This window comes from Talpa occidentalis, unplaced genomic scaffold (genome assembly GCF_014898055.3).
Source record: "Talpa occidentalis isolate TD23 unplaced genomic scaffold, MPIMG_talOcc4v2.1 talOcc4.6, whole genome shotgun sequence".
NCBI classification, from domain to species: Eukaryota; Metazoa; Chordata; class Mammalia; order Eulipotyphla; family Talpidae; genus Talpa; species Talpa occidentalis.
Genome location: NW_023604972.1, coordinates 59,978,630 through 59,999,058, shown reverse-complemented (window position 1 = coordinate 59,999,058; position 20,429 = coordinate 59,978,630). Strand labels below are relative to the sequence as shown.

Below are 20,429 nucleotides of genomic sequence, written 5' to 3'. Positions count from 1 at the left end.
CACATCTGGCCTGTACCCAGGTTATCGTATAAACAAACAAATCTTTTTTAAAAATGCATCCATTAGAATAAAAATATCACAATGATTGAGTCTTCATTTGTTTCTAATAGGTGGAACATTTATATTATTTCATCTTTGAATTGCATTCATATTACATTCCACCCTCATAAAAGTTTATTGGAATACAGTATAGATGTATGTTTAAAAGTCTCTTCTTGATCACCAAATTATATTTTGTTATCAAAATATGTATGCAAGTTAAAATTAAAATTTCTATTGAATAACCTATACCATAAAGTTTCTGGTATAAAACAGTTCTTCAGAATTGATTCATCATATTATTAATAATGATATGTCAGTTCACTAGTCATGAAAGCAAATTTTTTATTAGAAATGCAGCTCAATAATATGTATGAGGCTTTATTTTTCTAATAATTCAGAAATACACACGGATCAATAATAACTATGATTTGAATGACATACAGTTAGCACTGATATTAGATGCCTCTACTTTTAAATTACATTGAAACCTTATTCATGTGAATGAATAAGGGAAAATGGAAGGATTTTTTGTTTGTTTGTTTGTATCAGGCTATATGTGGAAAATCAGTGATTTATGATACAAAAGTGATTTTTAATAATCTAACATTTGACAGCTTAGTTATTTTTCTTTTACTTCAATTTTTATTTTTCTAGATTAAACCATCTATAATAGAAAAACATTTTAGTGCCATCATTGTTTCAGATTATATTTATACCATAATATGTCATAAAATAATTTTGCACATATGAAAATATGCCTTTATTCATAAAGTAGGAGACAGGTAATTGTACATGGGGTGAGGAAAGAAGAAATACCAGGTCATGTTTCTAGTATATCATGTAGATGAGAGATTACTTATAGAAATTGAGAATAGTGAAATTTATTTCTTATCCACTTACCTATATTAGTTTGTAGCTTAGAGTGCTGGTTACGAGGAAGGTAAGATTCCCTACTTAGAAAGATGCTGACTTTAAAGAATGCTATTGATTATTCTATTTTTTTTAAAGATTTATTTATTTATTTATACAAGCACTGGGTACAGTCAGAAGCGTGGGAGGATGAGAGAATTCACCAGTGTCAGAGCAGAGAGCAGAACAGGCAGAAAGACTCAAGTACACTGCTGACGGGAGCAGCAGGCGGCAGGAGAAGTCTGCGCGCCATGTGGGACCCTCGCCCAGCGGCCGGGGATCAAACTGGTGCTGCAGAGGCTGCGGGCAGCTTTGTAACCCAGCGCTCAACCGCTGCGCCACCGGGGAGGCCCAACTATGGATTATTCTAAATAAGACAAATCATTCAGCTGTATAACTTGTGTTCTCTTTATTTTATTATGCATTTATATTTCCATCCTAAAAATAATATATTAGTTATTTGTTATATAAAGTACACTGGGTCTTCTCACTTTCACTCTACCCTTTTAAACTAGGAGAAAATAATTTATTAGTCACATTACTCACCCTAACAATTTCTTCTGCACTGAACAGAACACATCTCACATTCATCTATTTCACAGTGAAATATATTTTGGCCAGGTCTGTGTTCTCATAAATTTTAAGAGCATACTAATTGCTGAAAGTTATAAAAGTATTGACACAGAGAAGGTATAGAGGTGAATTTGCTGCATTCTTAGTTTTTAAATAGACTGCATATATTCATTTATGTAATTATTTCCTAATCCTGATTATATTTTATTCTTTTTTATCAATATAACATTTTAAAATACTACATATAATAGAGAGGAATATGATCACACTTCTTCAGCTCTATGTTACTACACCACACCCAAGACAATGCTCTTCACCATAGGCCTCCTCCATATCATGCTCACCCCCCTCTATGATAGACCTAATTTTACAGTAAGATTTTGGGAGTTTGCTATTGGTTTGTTTCTATCTCACACTTTGTTTGGTTTATTAACATTGCAAATATAGGTGAAAAATATGGTATTTGACTTTCTCTTTTTGACCTATTTATCTTAGAATTTTCACTCCACTTACATCCATAATGTAGCAAATGACAAGAGTTCAGTAATTTTTATACCTCATTATATTCTCCAGTGTATATATGTGACTGCACTTATATACAAAATCATCCTGATCTACTCAATTGTCCATGGACACTTAGGTTGTTTCCATAACTGGTCTATTATAAATAGTGTTGCAGTGAACATTGGGGTCCATATATCCTTTCAAATTAGTGTTTGTGCATTCTTCCTGTATTCCTCAAGAGTGGACATTCTGAGTCACATGGCAGACTTAATTTTTAATATTTGAGAAAAAGGTATAATATTTTTGATAGGGGCTAGATCAGTCTGCATTCACACCAAGAATGTACAAGGGTTCCTTTTCCTCTACATGCTTACCAAAACTTTTTGATATGGGCCATTCTCACAGGTGTGAAGTGGTATCTTAATGAATTTTTGATTTGTGTTTTCTGATGATAAGTGCTGATAAATATTTTTTCATGTGGCTTTTGGTCATCTCTGTCTTCTTGGAAGAAGTGTCTATTTACCTCTTTTGCCCATTTTTTGATTGACTTCTTTGTTTTCTTTTGTTGAGTTATAGGAATTCTTTTTTTTTTTTAAAGATTTATTTATTTATACAAGAGTTGGGTACAGGCTAGAGGCACGAGAGGGTGAGAGTATTCACCAGAGATAGAGCAGGGAGCAGAACAGGCAGAGGGACCAAAACCACTGCTGAGAGAAGCAGCGGGTGAGACAGGAGAGGTCTGCTGCACCATGTGGGTATCTCCCTGGCTGGCCGGGAATCGAACCTGTGCTGCAGAGGCTGAAGACAGCTTTACAGCTCTGCACCCAACTCACTGTGCCACCAGGAGAGGCCCAATATGAATTCTTTATAGACCTTGGATATCATCTTTAAAAGATGCATGGTATACTATGGTGTTGGGAGAAATATGGGGACTACATCTGAGGGGAAAATTAAATATTGTGAAAAATTAACAATGATGTAGAAAATACATAAACTTAACTAAAAAAGAAAAGCATAATGTGCAAATGTTTTCTCCAGTTCAATAAGGTATAACTTTATTTCAGTGATAGTTTAGTCTCTTTTGCTGTGCAAAAGGTTTTCAGTTTGATGAAATATGATTAATTTATATTCTTCATTTTGTTTTTTTGCTGTTGGAGATGAATTAACAAATACGTCTCTGAAACTAGTGTTGTTGAATGGTATATGTTTTCTTCTCTTTATTTTTGTGGTTTCTGGTTTTATATCCATGTTTTGAATCAATTTTGAGTAAGTTAATAATTTAAAAGGTGTCAGTGGTTTAGTATCATCCTTTTGCAGATGGTTGTCCAATTTTCCCAACACCACTTCTTGAAGAGAACTTCCTTTCTATTGCATACACTGGCTCCTTTGTCATAGTCATAAATTTGGGTATTTATACCTGCACTCCCAATTCTATTTCACTGTTCTGGCTGACTAGTTTCATTCCAGTACCTTATTGTTTTCAGTACTCTATCTCTGAAGTATAGTTTGAAGTCTTGGGTTTTTATACTTTTCTTTGTCACTTTTGACAGGATTTCTGTGACTATTCAGGGTTTTTTTTTAATTTTTTTTTTATAGAGGCATGCTTTTATTTATTTATTTTATTTATTTATTTGTTTGTTTGTTTTTGTTTATACATGCACTGGGTACAGTCAGAAGCGCGGGAGGGTGAGAGAATTCACCAGAGCCAGAGTGGGGAGCAGAACAGGCAGAAGGACCGAAGTACACTGCTGAGGGGAGCAGCGGGCGGCAGGAGAGGTCTGCGCGCCATGTGGGACCCTCCTCCGATGGCCAGGGAGCAGCCGGGTATTGAACCTGCGCCGCAGAGGCCGTGGGCAGCTTCTCAACCCAGCGCTCAACCGCTGCACCACCGGGGAGGCCCTATTCAGGGTTTTTTGTTCCATATGTATTACAGCAAGGCTTGTACTATTTCTTTGAAGAATACCAGTAAAACTTTGATAGTGATTACAGTGAATCTGCATATGCTTTGTGTTAAATGGCTTTTTAAAACAATGTGAATTTTCCTAATACATGAACAAGGAATAGCTTCCCATTTTTTGTGTCATATATTTCTTTTAAGAATATATTGAATTTATCAGTGTTCAGTTAAGCTGAACACTGTTAATCAGTGTTAAGTTAACCTATGTTTTCTATTATTTTTTGTTGTGATGATAAATTGTGTTGTTTTCTTGATTTATTTATTTATTTTCTTGTCATTATTTCTATAAATGAACACAGTTGATCTTTGTAAATTTATTCAGTAACCTTTCACTTTACTGTACTGATTATTTTCATTAGTATTTCAGTGGAGTCCTTAGAGTTTTCTATGGACATTAACAAATCATCTGCAAATAGTGATAACTTACTTCTCTTTTCCTGCTTGTGTTCTTTTTATCTTTTCCTAGCCTAAACACTCTAGCTAGGAATTTCAGTACTGTTTTGAAAAGAAGCAGTAAAAGTGAACATTCTTGTATTGCAACAAATCTTAGAAGAAAATCACTCAGTCTTTCACCAATCAAGAACGATGTTAGGGCCTCCCTGGTGGCGCAAGAGGTTAAGCACAGCACTGTGAAGATGTCCACAGCTTCTGTAGAACTAGTTCAATCCCTGGCCTGCTAGGGAGCAACCCACATGGCAAAACAGACCTCTCCTGTCTCACCTGCTTCTCCTTTCAGCAGTGTGTTTGAGTCAGTCTGCCTGTTCTTCTCCCGACCCTGTCTCTGGTGAATCCTCTCACACACACACACACCCCCACCTCTGGCCTGTACCCCAGCTCTTGTGTGAATAAAAAATAAATCTTAAAAAATAATTATGTTAATCATTGGACTGTCTTTATGGACTTTATTATGTTGAGGTATGTCACATCATTCCCAATTTTTTGTGGTTTTTCTCATAAATGAATATTGAACTTTATCAAATGCTTTCTCTGCACCTATTGATATTATCCTGTGATTTCTATCTTTCCCTTTGTTTATATGGTGAATTACATTGATCAATTTTCAGATAATGAACTATCTTTACTCCCATGGGACAAATTGCATTTGGTCATGATGTATGATACTTTTAATACATTGTTGCATTCAATTTGTTAAGATATTGTTGAGGGTTTTTGTATTTATATTCTTCAGGGATATTTGTAGTTTTCTTTTTTGTGTGATATCTCTGGTTTTTGGTATCAGAGTAATGTTGACTTCATAAAATGTGCGTAGAAGCATTCATTCTTCAATTTTTTGGAATAGTTTAAGAAAGAAAATATAAATTCATATGTGATGACTTGGTAAACTAGTAAAATTGATTGGCTCTGAGCATTTATTATTAAGGAGATTTTTTTATTATAGTTTTAATTATCTTATAATTGGTCTGTTCAGGTTTTCTATTTATTTCTAATTCAGTCTTTGATAATTTCATATTTCTAAGAATTTGTCCATTGCTGTTAGGGAATTAAACTTATTGCCATACAGATATTCATAGTAATCTCTTGACTTTTTTATCTTTCAAATTTACTGATCATTTCTTTCACTCTGCAGAAATTTTTACTTTGAAGTAATTCCATTTATTTATTATTTATTTATTTATTTATTTATTTATTTATTTTTAAAGATTTTTATTTGTTTTTATACAAGAACCAGGGTACAGACTAGACACGCGGGAGGGTGAGAGCATTCACCAGAGACAGAGCAGGGTATAGAACAGGAAGACTGATGAAACACACTGCTGAGGGGAGCAGCAGGCGAGACAGGAGAGGTCTGCTTCACCATGTATGATTCTCTCTGGCCGGCCGGAATTGAACCCTCGCTGCAGCAGCTGTGGACAGCTTCACAGTGCTCGACTGCCTGCACTGCCAGGGAGGCCCAATTCCACTTATTTATAATTGCTTTTGCTTCTCTTTCCACTGGAGACCAATCCATAAAGACATCACTGCAATCAATACCATGGAGTGTTTTGCCTTTTTTTTATCATTTAATGTAGTTTTGGGACTTATATCCATGTCTTTAATCTATATTTGCTAAATATGTTTTTCTTTATATGTTTTTTCTGCATCTCATCAGTTCTTACCAAAGTTTTTTTTTTTTTTAAAGATTTATTTATTTATTTATTTATGTATGTATGTATGTATGTATGTATGTATTCAAGAACTGGGGCACAGGCCAGATGTTTGTGAGGGTGAGAGGATTCACCAGAGACAGAGAGGGGAACAGAACAGGTAGAATGACTGAAATACAATGCTGAGGGGAGCAGCAGGCAAGACAGGAGAGTTCTACCTTGCCATGTGGGCATTTCTGCGGCCGGCGGGGATCTAACCAGCACTGCAGAGGCTGTGGACAGCTTCACAGCACTGTGCTCAACCTCCTATGGCACCAGGGAGGCCTAGAAGGTGTTTGTTTTTTTGTTTGTTTGTTTGTTTGTTTGGTTTTTTTTGTTAAGTATTTTTAAATTTTTTTCTTTGATTTCCTTATTTATCCGATGGTCATTCAAAAGTGTATTGTTCAATCTCCATATATTAGAGGTTATTTCTGCTTTACTCTTGTGGCTGATTTCTAGCTTGATACCACTATGATCAGAAATTGACCTGCTTTCCCTTTCTTTGCATTGTGGAAATTTGTTTTGTGGTCCAGCACATAGCCTGTCCTGAAGATGCTGCATATGCACTTGCAAAGAATGTCTCCAGCTTTTTTGGGGGTAAGTGTATTATAAATGTCCATTAAGCATATGTGTTCTAATTTTTCATTTAAGACTAACATTTCCTTGTTCATTTTCTGTTTAGTTGGCCTGTCCATTAGTGGAAGTGGGAAACTGAAGTCCCTGGTGATTTTTGGGTTGCTGATAATATCTGGTTTAAGATTTCATAACAGTTGAGTTGAGCATTTTGATGCCCCTTCATTTAGTGTGTGTGTGTATATATATATAAAATATAACACTCATCAATATATATATATCAGGGTTATATTTTTCTGACATACTGATCTCTTAATCACTTTATAGTGTCCATTTCTGGTCCTTGATACTTTTATAGCTGGGAGTCTATTTTGTATGATACAAATATTGCCTTACCTGCCTATTTTTTTTTTTTTACCTCCATTTGCTTGTAGGATCACTTTCCAACCTTTTACTTTGAGTCTTTGTTTATATTTAAAATCAGGTGAGTCAGGCCTCCCTAGTGGCTTATGGATTAAGTCTCAGAACTATCACCACTAAGATTTAAATTCAATCCCTGGCCTGGGAGCTAACCCACTTGGTGCAGCAGACCTCTCCTGTCTCACCCTTTACTACCCTCAGCAATGTATTTCAGTGAATCTGCCTGTCGTGCTCCTCACTCTATCTCTGGTGAATTCTCTCATCCCTCACACCTCTGGCCTTTATCCCAATTCTTTCATGCAAATAAATAAATAAATAAACAAAGATTAGGTGAGGCTCCTGGAGACAACATAATTTATATATTTATATCTATCTATATATATATATACAATATATATACATACATATATTTATATACATACATACATATATTTATCTATGCATGCATACATGCATATATATATATATATATATATATATATATATATATATGGGTATGTTATTGCCATTTTATTTTTACTTTTTCTGGTCCTGTCTCGTTCTTTGTTCATTTTTTTTTTCCTGGTGAAATTTCCTGTCTTTTATTTAGCATAGCTCCTGACAATAATTTCTGTAGGGGAGAACTGGTGTTGGCAGACTCCCTCAGGTTCTACTTGTCTGAGAAGACCTTTATTTATTTGTCTCTAGTATCAGAAGGAGTCCAGCAAGATATAATATTCTTGGCTGTTTTCCTCTTGATTATTTGAGTACACATTCCATTTTCTCTTTGTCTGTAGGGTATCCTCAGGGAAGTCTGATATCAGTCTTATGGGTATTCTTTTACCCACGATCTGCTTTTGGCCCCTAGCCACCTTCACTATTCTGTCTTTACTTTGAATTTTTGGTAATTCATGACTTTATGTCCTGATGTAGTTTTTGTTCATTTAGATAACCAGGTATTCATTTAACTTCATGAATTTGTATATCTATTGTCTAGTTCATGTCTTGGAAGATTTCCTCTATTATTTATTTTTTGAGGAGACATTTCCTCCCAAATAACCTTTACCTGGGTTCTTTCAAGCCGAGTGTACTCTCTGAGGCCTTAATACCCTTAATATCCAACTACCTCATATAAAAAGACACTCTGTTTCGAATGAGGAAGATGCTTCCAACCATATGATGCTTTGTTTTTACTTTTAATTGTTAAGAGTACCATTATTTTACATTTTTGCTAGCATTTGACTGTATAGGATTTTCACCCCCTGAGGTGTAGTCGCCACAGACTTCTCACTGCAAAAGTGTCCATGGTCCCCATCATAGTCCATTGTATCTTTACCCCATCCCCCTGTCCTCACCCCTCCCTTCTACTGACCATCTGAAAGCCAAAGGTCAATGGTCAGTTTTAAAATGTTGGTTTTAAAGTTATCTTTGTCTAACCCATTATATTTTCTATATCCCACATGTAAGTGACACCATCTGGCATTTATATTTCTCCTTTTGACTTAATGTGATTTTGATTCCCCTCATGAAAAGTGATGATAAACATTTTTACAAGTTACTCTTGGTCTACTGAAGTGCCTATTCAGCTTCTCTGCTCATTTCTTTCTTTTTTTTTTTTTTTTTTTGGTTGGATTAATTGCTTTTTTTTTCCCAAAGATTTATTTATTTATAAATTTATTTATAAAGCAATGGGTACAGTCAGAAGTGTGGGAAGGTGAGAGAATTCACCAGAGCCAGAGCAGGGAGCAGAACAGGCAGACTGACGAAGTACACTGCTGAGGGGAGCAGCGGGCGGCAAGAGAGGTCTGTGCGCCATGTAGGACCCTCGCCCGGCGGCCGGGGGGATTGAACCAGTGCTGCAGAGGCTGAGGGCAGCTTCGCAGCCAAGCACTCAACCGCTGTGCTACCGGGGAGGCCCTGGGTTAATTGTTTTTTTTTTTTTTTTTTTTTTTTTTTTTTTTAAGGTTTATGAGTTCTTTGTACATCTTTGCTATCATACCTATTTCAGATGTATGGTGTACAAATATTTTCTACCATTCTGTAAGGGTATCTATTCCTGTTAGTTACAGTCTCTTACACTTTGTAGAAGTTTTTTAGTTGGATGAAGTTTCAATTGTTTATATTCTTTTTAATTTTCCTTACATTCTTTTTAAATTTCCTTTCTACTGGGGATGAATCTGTAAAGATATCTTTTAGGTTTACGTCAGGGATTTTAAAAATTTTTTTTTAATATACATTTTGTGGTTTCAGGTTTTATATCCACTTTTTTTTTATCAATTTTGAGTTGATTTTTGTGTATGGTATGAGGTAATGTTCAAGTTCCATTCTTTTCCATGTGGAATTCTAATTTTCCCCCAAATTGGCTTACTTTATTGTAGTGAATATTATTCAAACCTCTGTCACAGATTAGTTGTGTATGTTTGGTTTTGGGTTCTGAATTCTACTCCATTGTTTTGTGTGCCTGTTTTTTTGTTCCAGGACCATGCTGTTTTGATTATTATGGCTTTATAGTATAATTTAAAGTCTGGGCATACAGTATCCCCATACCTTCCCCCACTTTTTTTGGTCATGATAGCTTTAGATATCTAGGATCTTTTGTGGTTCCATTGAATCTGCAAATTTGCTTTGGGTTAGAGAGCCATTTTGGCAACATTGATTCTTCTAATCCATGAGCAGGGATATCTTTCCATTTCTTTGTGTCTACTGCTATTTCCTTTAACAATACTTTATACTTTTCTTTGTGTAGGTCCTTTGCCTCCCTTTTTAGGTTTTCTCCTTGATAGCTCATTTTTTGATGTGATTGTAACTGCTCTGGGTTTATTAATTTCTCCTCTTCTAGCTCATTGTTTGCATATAAAAAGGCAACTGAGTTTGCATATTAATTTTGTAAACTGCCACTTCACTGATTTATTGTCTCAATTTGTTTTTCTGTGGATTTTCCAGAGTTCTTTATGTATATTATCATGTCATCTGCAAATAATGATAGCTTTGCTTCTTTTTTCCAATTTAGATTCCTTTGATATCTTTCTCTTGACTAGTTAGGTCATCTATTACTATCTGAATAGTGGTGGTGAAAGTTGACATCCTTATCTTATACTGGATATTAATGAAAGGGCTTTCATTTTGTCACCATTGAGAATGATGCTAATTGTACATTTGTCTTATGTGGCTTTTACTATGTTAAGATTTGTTCCTCTTATTCAGTTTTCTTTTTTTTTTTTAAAGATTCATTTATTTGTGCATACAAGAACTTGGGTACAGGCCAAACATGCGGGGTGGGGGTGGTGAGAGGATTCACCAGAGACAGAGTGGGGAGCAGACCAGGCAGATATACTGAAATATACTGCTGTGGGGGAGCTATGGGGGAGACAGGAGAGGTCTGCTATGCCATGTGGATAGCTCCCTGGTTGGCTAGGGATCAAACTCGTGTTGCAGAGACTGCAATTAGCTCCATAGTGCTTGTGCTTAACACCTTGTGCCACCAGGGAGGCCCAGTTTTCAACATAAATATATTTTGAAACATATCAAATGCTTTCTTGGCATCTATTGATATCATCATATGGTTTTTTCCTTTCTTTTTGTTGACATCGTGAATTACATTGATTGATTTCTGGATATTGAACTATTCTGTGTCACTGTTATGAACCCATTTGATCAGGAAGTAGAATCCTTTGGATTTGATGTCCTAAGTTCTTATTAAAGATTTCAACATCTGTGTTTAAAGGGAGATCTTATTCTGTTGTTTTCTTATTTGTGTTGCGTTTCTTTGCTTTTGGGAGTAGAGTGATGTTGGCCTCTTAAAATATATTTGGAATTATTTATTTTTCTCATTATCTTGGAAGAGTTTGAGCAGGATACATATTAACTCATATATGACAGTTTGATAGAACTCACTTATAAAATCATCTGGTCCTGGACTTTTGTTTATTGGGTGAATTCTTACTATTGATTGAATTTCCTTTTCTGTTATTGGTTTGTTCAGGTTTCCTAGTTCTTTCCTACCCTAATTTGATGGTAAAATTCTAAGAAACTGTCCATCTCATCTAGGCTGGTGATTTTTTTTCATACATGAATCATAAATGTTCATAGTAATCTGAATATCACGGGATTTCTGAGTCTCTTGTAACACGCTTCTTTCATTTTCAATAATATTTAGTTTTGTCCTTTTTGATGCTATTTATTTGAATTTTGTACTTTTTAGTTGAGAATCTAGCTAGAGGTATATCTACTTTTTCATTTTTCTTAAGACTCAGCTTTTGTTTTCATGATCTTTTGGACTGTCTTTTTTATTATTACTTGATTTTGCTCTTCTCTAGTTTTTATTATTTCATTCTGTCTACTTACTTTTAAACATTTTTTTTTCTTGTTCCTCAAGATGAGATTTTAGCTTGTTTCTTTAAACTATTTCTTAGTTTTTTTTTTTTTTATTTTGGCTTCTATTTCTATTTACTTCTATCTAGTACTGCTTATATATATATATATATATATATATATATATATATATATTTAAAGATTTATTTATTTATGTTTACAAGAGCTGGGATATAGGCCAGAGGTGTTGGGGGTGAGAGGATTCACCAGAGACAGAATGGGGAACAGAATAGGCAGACTGACTGAAATACACTGCTGAGGGGAGCAGTGGGTGAGTCAGGAGAGGTTCTGCTGCACTATGTGGGTAGCTCCCTGGCCATGGATCGAAGTTGTGCTGCAGTGGCTACGGATTGTTTCCTAGGTTGTTTCTTAACTCCTTGCACCACCAGGCGGGCCCAGGATGCTTAAATTTTGGAAGTTTGTCTTCATTATTAATTTTCTCAAGCTTTTCTTTTTAAAAAATTCTTAAATTTCCTCAATGATCCTGTGGCCTTTCCATAGTGATTCAGTCTCCACATATTAAACAATATCCTTGCTTCTTTTTGTAGTTGATTTCTAGTTCAATAACTTTATAATTAGAAAAGATGCTTGACCTGGTTTCAGTCTTTATTTCTTGATATTTGTCTTGTGACCCAGTATGTGGTCAGTCCTGGAGAATGATACATGTGCACTTGAGATATATCTGAATTTGTTTTATGGGAGTTTCAGTGTCCTGCAAATGTCTCTTAACCCCCTGTGATCTAGTTTATTGTTTAAGGCTATTGTGTCCTTGTTTATTTTTTATCTTCTTATTCTGCCCATTGTTGAGAGTGGGGTGTCAAAGTCTTCTTCCACATATGGATTTTCTACAAAGTCTCTTTTCAGAGATTATAGTAATTTTCTATTGTATTTCAGTGCTTTTTCATTTGGATAGTATATTTGATGAGTGTTATGTGTCTCTGGTGTATTTTCTCTTAATCATTATATAGTGTCCATGCCTGCTTGTTGTTATCTTTTTATGTTGGAAGTCTCTTTTATCAAATGTGATTTTCCCTGCCATCCTTTGGTTCTACTTAGAATTGTTTTCCTCCCTTTACTTTCAGACTGTTTATCCTTGGATTGTAGGGGCATTTTATCAAGGAAGCAGAAGATTGAATTCTATATCTGAATCCAATTAGATACTCTATCTTTTTATTTTTTATCTTTATTTTTTAAAGTTTTATTTATTTATACAAAAACTGGGGTGCAGCCCAGAGGCATGAGTGGAGCAGAGTGCGAGACAGGAGAGGTCTGCCATGCCATGTGGGTATCTCCCTGGCCAGCTGGGAATTGAACCCACACTGCAGAGACTGCAGAAAGCTTCATAGCTCTACACTTAACCCACTGCACCACCAGAGAGCACCATACTCTATCTTTTTATTGGTGAGTTTAGTCCATTGACATTTAGAGTGATTGCTGACATATGAGAGTATATTACTATGTTTTTCCATAGTTTTATGCTCCTATTTAATTTCTTGTTTAGTTTTTTTTTACACTCCTCTCTTTGGTTTAGAAACTAAAAACTTTTTAGTATTTCTTGGATGGCAGGTATTCTAGTGTTTACAAACTCCCTAAAATTCTATTTGTGCGAGAAGGCCCTTATTTTTCCTTCAGATCTATAAGAGAGCTTTGCAGGACATATTATTTTTGACTGGTCATTTTTATCATGGTGTATATTGATTATGTTACTCCATTCTCTTCTTGTGCATAGTGAATCTTCAGAGAAATCTGATGTTAGCTTAATCAGTGTTTCTTTATTTTAGATTATATAATCTGTTTCTCTCCCTCACTAGCTTCTTGTTTCATTGTCTTGGACTCTTGTTAAGCATCAAAACATTAAAAATAATAAAAACATATTTTAAACTGCCACCTCCATGTTAAAAAATGAATAAATAATTATTAATTGCATCAGAAACAATTTATAACAAAAGACAATAGAGTGATATCTTCCAGGTGATGAATATTTAAAAAGAACAAAACTGACACATCAGAGTTTTTGAATTACTGAGAATATCATAAAAATGAGGCTGAATGATGATATTTTAAGGTTAATAAAAGGTAAGAATATTTGCCATTTACAGGACTATACTCCATGATTTTCCAAAGGAAGTTATTCATGTTTATTTATTTTATTTTATTTTTTTAAGATTTATTTATTTATTTTATACAAGCACTGGATACAGTCAGAAGCACAGGAAGGTGAGAGAATTCACCAGAGCCAGAGCAGGGAGCACAACAGGCAGAAGGACCGAAGTACACTTCTGAGGGGAATAGCAGGAGGCAGGAGAGGTCTGCGTGCCATGTGGGACCCTCCTCCGGTGGCCAGGGAGCAGCCGGGGATCGAGCCGGTGCTGCAGAGGCTGCAGGTCAGCTTCGCAACCCAGCGCTCAACTACTGCGCCACCAGGGAGGCCCAGTTATTCATGTTTAAATAAATGATACCAGACATGAGCTTAGACATGTAAAAAAGGAATAGAGTCCCAAAAGTATGTATAACTGACTAAACACCAGAACATGCCATTTTTCTCTCTTGATACATTTGAAAGACAATTGTTTATTTATTTATTTGTGTAGTAGAGCTGGAGAATAGGTCAGAGGTGTAGGGTGTGAGAGGATTCACCAGAGACAAAATGGGGAGCAGAAGAGGTAGACTTACTGAAATACACTGCTAGGAGCAGCAGGTGAGACAGAAGAGATCTGCTGTGCCTTAAATGGGTAAGCTCCCTGCTGTGGATCAAACTCAGGATTTAGGTGTGATAGTGCTGAGGCTTAAGCCTGAGACCACCAGGGAAGCCCCTAGCTGAGTGTTCCAATGAAAATCTAGATTTTACTGTTGAGTTTGTAAATTGTAAATATCATAAGATTACAAAGAACAGGTGCAGGGTAAGTTATAGTCAGACTTTTGCACTTTTGGCCTCTGAAGCTATCACCTGCAGTCTTGAATGCAGGAGGTGTTTAGAAACCTGGGCTCGGGGCATGTCTGATTTAGACATCTGTCATGGACATGCATGAATGTGCACACCTGAGATTGGAGGCTGATGCTATAAGAGCTGCATCATTAAGAGACAAGAAATGCTGCAGAGGCAGAACAGCTATGAGAGGAGTAAATACAGAATGGCAGGACAATGATAAAACACCAGAGAAAATACAGAGAGTAAACATTTGCTGGGCGCTGGGAATCCTGCCCACCTCTTGGCCCTTGGGCCCTCTGTCCACCGTGCACCAGGTTACCTCACTACAATTGGTGTAGAAAGATCATTAAATGCCTGAAAAAGCCAATGAGGAATCCAGAACTCTCCTTAACCATCTCCTGAATTGATACAGAACCTGCCCCATGCCTTGCTGTCATAACAACTGGGTAGCTAGAAATATAATTAAATTGCTGCAAATTTACTACTTTTTAAATGTGAAGTGGTGAAATATTAATCTAGATAGAAAGCGACATGTCAAGAATGGATTTTACAGTCTCTATACTAACCATAGATCGACAAAAACACAAAGAAATATAACTAAAATTCAATAGATGAAGTAAAATAAAAAAAAATCAATTTACCCAAATAAAGTCAGGAAAAGTAGAAAATAGTAAATTATAGATCTAACTCTGACTATTCAACAGTTTATCAGGGGATATAATTATTTATTTTTTGTAATAAGTAGGACACATTTACTAGAAAAAAATAATGGGACAAGAAAGTGTCTGCATAGACACAAGTGGACAGACAGTTGCATTCAAAAGGGACGGGTTTGTTAAAAGAGTCACCTTCACAGATACAAGTGGGCAGGCTTGGGACTAAATCTTCCAAGACATAGTAATTAAAGAAGTGTATGCACCTAATGAATGAACTTTAAAAAAGTGAGAAAAAAAAACTGACAAAATAAGGATACAAAATTAAAAAAAAAAGAAAGTTTAAAAACCTCTCTGAGAGGGGACTTCCTGGTGGTTCGGGGGTTAAACACAGCAATGTCAAGCTATATCATCAGCCACTGCAGCAAGAGTTTGATACCCCGCAACCTAGGGAGCAAACCACATGGTGTACAGGCCTCTCCTGTCTCACCTGCTGCTCCCTTCAGCAATGTATTTTGGTATATCTGCCTGTTCTGTTCCTCACTCTCTCTGGTGAATCCTCTCACTCCCGACACCTCTGGCTTACACCCCAGTTCTTATATGCATAAGTAAATAAATATTTGGACAAAATGAAAAAGTAAAAACCTCTCTGAGAATTGAAAGAACAAGGAGAAAAATATAGTGGATATCTACCTTATTTGAATGCCAGTGCTAAATGATCAACTCCTAAGTCATCAGGATTTATTTCACTATTATTTGTAAACAATACTACATTTTTAAAAGAAATCAATGACATGAATTGTGTTTATAAACACATTGTGACTTCATCATTTATTATATATTGACAATTTTTTTGTATAATAGTGTTTAAAATTCAGTTTTATTTTCTCATCAAATTTTTTGTTCACTAAGTTCATAAAATAGTATTGAGACTTTTGTACACAATATCACCACCCAATGCTTTGTCTTTATTTTGTATGAAATTAATTTTCACATATCAATCTATCACTATTGAATAAATTAATGAATCAATTAATAATGAATCAATCAATTAATGAGTGATAAAATTCTTGCCTTAATGAATGAATCAATTAATGAATAAATGCTTACCTTAAAGACTAGTTCACCCACTAAGCCATTCCATGTGCCATCTTCTTGTGGGCTCCCATACTTGTGATCCGGTGCAACATAAATTTCGTAGTTGAAACCCAGGTAGTTTGATAAGGCATCCAAAACATCAATGGAGAATCCCTGGTATTTCTTCGGTTTACCCAAGACATTTTCAGACACCATAACAAAAGGTTCTTCCTATATTGGAATAAGAGAAATACCTGAGTTCAATCTATATTACTCCCTAGAAACAAATCTTCAAGAGCTTTGTTGATAAAGTGTAAAAATGATTTTGCGCTTTGAGAGAATACACTTAGAAATATAACATGCATCACTAATGCAATATACTATTGAACTATATTTATTTGTTTAATTTTTGGAATGTATCATTTAATTACTACCATATATAAATTAGATGACTGATTATAAAACATCAGTGACCACAAGTTCATTTTCCTTGCCACCTCAGAACGAATCTAAACAACATTAATAATAAACACATATTTAAGAAACCATACATTTGTTGTATCTGTTCAAAGACATTTACTGTACATTTGCCAAAATATGTAAAATATATTTAAGGACATACAATAAATGCAATTTTCAGAAAACATAAAAAAATCTAAGAACATATACTTTAATTAAAATTTATAACATCACCTTTACTGAAGCTATTTGCTAAATAATCTTGAAACTGGATATAGACACACATTTCATTGTAAAATATACCTTCTCTTACTACTGTTGGAAATCATTTACTTTTTGGTAAATTGTGTAATTTAGTAAATTCAGCAAATTTCTTTCTGCTTCCACTTTAAAAATCTTTGCATTTGTCCTTTTGTAGGTAAAAAATATGTCATTGTTTTTCAGACACTTGTTGTTAAGAGACATCAATTGGTTTTAAACACTCTGGCAGACTATGGAAATTTAGATAATCTATTCCTTTATTTCCTTACCTTGTTCTGAAATATTTCAGCAAAAGTAATATTTCCAGATAACCATTCCCAGTGTATACAGTAAATCTAGTCCTGTGGATACGTTAAAATCTATACTGAGTCTAAGCTCGAATATCCAAAGATTTTATATCCTTAGATCATTCCTCCTTAGGGATTCACAAATTAGTTTTTTGTTTGTTTGTTTGTTTGTTTGTTTTTTAAGATTTATTTATTTATACAAGAACCAGGGTACAGGCCAGATACCCGGGAGAGTGAGAAGATTCACCAGAGACAGGGTGGGGAACAGAACAGGCAGACTGAAGAAATACACTGCTGAGGGGTGCAGCAGGTGAGACAGGAAAGGTCTGCCACAACATGTGGGACCCTTGTTGACAGACAGTGATTGAACTGGCGCTGCAGAGGCTGCGGACTGCTTCAGAGCGCTGCGCTCAACCACCTGCACCACCAGGGGAGGCCCGCAAATTATTTTTTATTGAGAAGTAAAGTAAAAGCTTATTTTTGAGTTTTATTAACACACTAAATATGTTTTGTATACACAAAAACAAAGAGTATAGTAAGTGGGACCAGCTAATACAGGACATTGAAGTCATATTAAGTTATCTGCATTTTATTTGGTGGGGAATTAGAATTTTGTAGAGTGGAATAACATCATCAGGAAGTAATTTTGTGAGCATAATGTAGGAAGGATTGTGGCAGAAGAGTGGACCAAGGGTCCTTTACAATGCCTTTTTAATATGTATTTTCAAAGTGTATGTCAATGACTTTGAGTCTTCTATTATGGGAACTGGAGGACAAAAATAAAAAAAAATATAAATTGCTGTCTTTAAAATTCATTTTCCAGCAATTAGTTTCAAATAATATTAACAAAACTGAGTCTAAGCTGATGGCAACCTATCTCCCTAATACATGCTAACAAATTGCAGATTTCGATTTACTGATGATCTGGATGACAGTCTCTAAGCACAATCCTTAACAACTGAATAAATGAAGCTTTCACAAAATGCCTGTAGTTTATCAGTCTAAGTGCATTAGCATGAAGATTCATAGACCTGTTTGTAGAAAGGAATCTTTCAGTGGTTGATAATTTTCATATTTGCAAGGATTTATTCACCTCACTTGTTGAGCTATTATATAATCACTTCATAATTCTGAACTTGTACTCAGTCACTTAAAAAATCTCCACTAATTGCTTAGTTGATTTACCACACTATTTGCAATTTGGAGATTTTAAGTTAATTCCAATATTTTAATAACTATGGATTATTGTTTGCTAGTGATAGAACTTGAAAAAATCATCTGACATTGTTGATAGGTACAAGCAACAAGCTGTACTGCCAAGGTTTTATTGAGAGCTGCTTGGAGGTTTTAATATGCATTACTTCACAGAATGCTAGGATGGCACAAACCAGGAATGAGTCACTGGAAATTTCTTACAATTCTGCTCACACATGCAGTTCAAAGACATTAAAGAGAGAATGAGACTATTTCTTAATAGCCTATTTAAAGTTCCCCTACCCCACCCCCAGAAAACATGCTTCTGGCTGAAGCAAACTGAAGTTATTTTATACAGTGTGTATTTCTATTTTGCTTAGGGATGACATATACCACTTTGATATATGAAGAATTAATGACCACTATTCTCCTTGGAAAAACTCATTATTTCTCATAGACCACATGTGAATATAAGAAACTTCTATAAGTTAAAAAGACAAAATTTAAAGAATTTGCTTCTAAAAAGATGCCAAGATATTGGATAGGAAAGCAAGCATGAGGGGCATCAGGACAGTAATAAACAATCTAAGAGTTGTAAAGGAAAATGATATCTGAGTTGGATGGAGAGAAGAAATAGAGGTCATATGGATAACCAATGAAACATTTGAGCTTTTGTATTATGAATTTCATGGAGAGGCTAATGTTTAGAAAACATTTTGTTTAAACTGGTCTTTTAAATCATTGCTTACATGTATTTTATCGGATAGGGATAGAAATAAAAATACTCATTCTAGTCTCTTGAAATCTTATCTTACATATCATTTCTGATTCTAATTTTGTAAGTATTTATCTATCTATCTATCTATCTATCTATCTATTTATTTTTATTTTATACAAGCACTGGGTACAGTCAGAAGCACGGGAGGGTGAGAGAATTCACCAGAACCAGAGCAGGGAGCAGATCAGGCAGAAGGACCGAAGTACACTGCTGAGGGGAGCAGCGGGCGGCAGGAGAGGTCTGCGCGCCATGTGGGACCCTCCTCTGGTGGCCGGGGACCAGCCGGGGATCAAACTGGCGCTGCAGAGGCTGCAGGCAGCTTCGCAACCCAGCGCTCAACTGCTGCGCCACCGGGGAGGCCCTTTTAAGTATTTAAATAAAAAAATCTTTAAATCGGACATAAAGTTCAAAGTATTGACAGAGAAGGTTATTCATTTTAAAATTTTAGATATTTTTAAATCATGACATGGCCACATTTTTGTGACTTAAAGGCTAAATGCAAAGTGTCAAAAAAAGAAGTTTATTTTCTTTCTTTTCTTGTGAGCAATGCTAATTTTCATTTGGATTTTTTTTTTCATTTTTTTATTTCATGTATTTTTACATCATTTTTAATTTTTGCACAATGTATGCATTTTCATCTTTTTTACAGTCCCCATACAATTCCCATCTCCCTTGTTTTCATGAGAATTTAAAAGAAATAAAGGATGCTCTAACTGCTTATTACTAAGAATAACAAGCAGTCTATAAAATCCTGAGTGTATCCATTCTCACTCGCTTTTTTTCCCCTGGCATACATTTGAAAATATATCTTAGGAGACAAAATTTTTATAGACAATATGATTACCATGTACAGAATTAGAAATAACAAAATGAATTGTTTTGACTTGGAATTTCATCCTGTTTTTGAATATGAGGGCTGAAAATATTTTTTATTTGTTCATTTGACCAAGTCTCCATTATTTTGCTAAATTTAACATCTAATCACATCTCACAAGTGAATACTCACATGCAAGAGTCAATTTTTCTCCATGAATATTGTTAAAAGTTTACTAGGGACAGATTACTTTAGGTTTTTTTAGATGTATTTATTTATACCTTGAAGAACTGGAGCGTAGGCCAGAGGTGCAGGGGGGTGAGAGGATTCACCAGAGACAGAGTGGGAAGAAGAACAAGTGGATTTACTGAAACACAGCAAGTGAAAGAGGAGAGGTCTGCTGCACCAGATGTGGGTTATCTCCCTGAGACTTAATCCTTAGGCCACCATGGAGGCTCCCAAATATTGTATTTTTAAAAGAAGAAAAATATTTTTGAGTTTGGAA

At 35.2% G+C, this 20,429-nt stretch overlaps 1 protein-coding gene across 1 annotated transcript in view; it reads right to left on the bottom strand.

Annotated features, from left to right (window-relative positions):
* GRID2 (glutamate ionotropic receptor delta type subunit 2) overlaps positions 1–20,429 on the bottom strand; it is a 1,708,541-nt gene that overhangs the window by 389,328 nt on the left and 1,298,784 nt on the right. Inside the window, exon 10 of the mRNA XM_037529328.2 lies at positions 16,165–16,362. Coding sequence (XP_037385225.2) covers positions 16,165–16,362 — 198 coding nt within the window. The remainder of the gene's footprint in view (positions 1–16,164; positions 16,363–20,429) is intronic.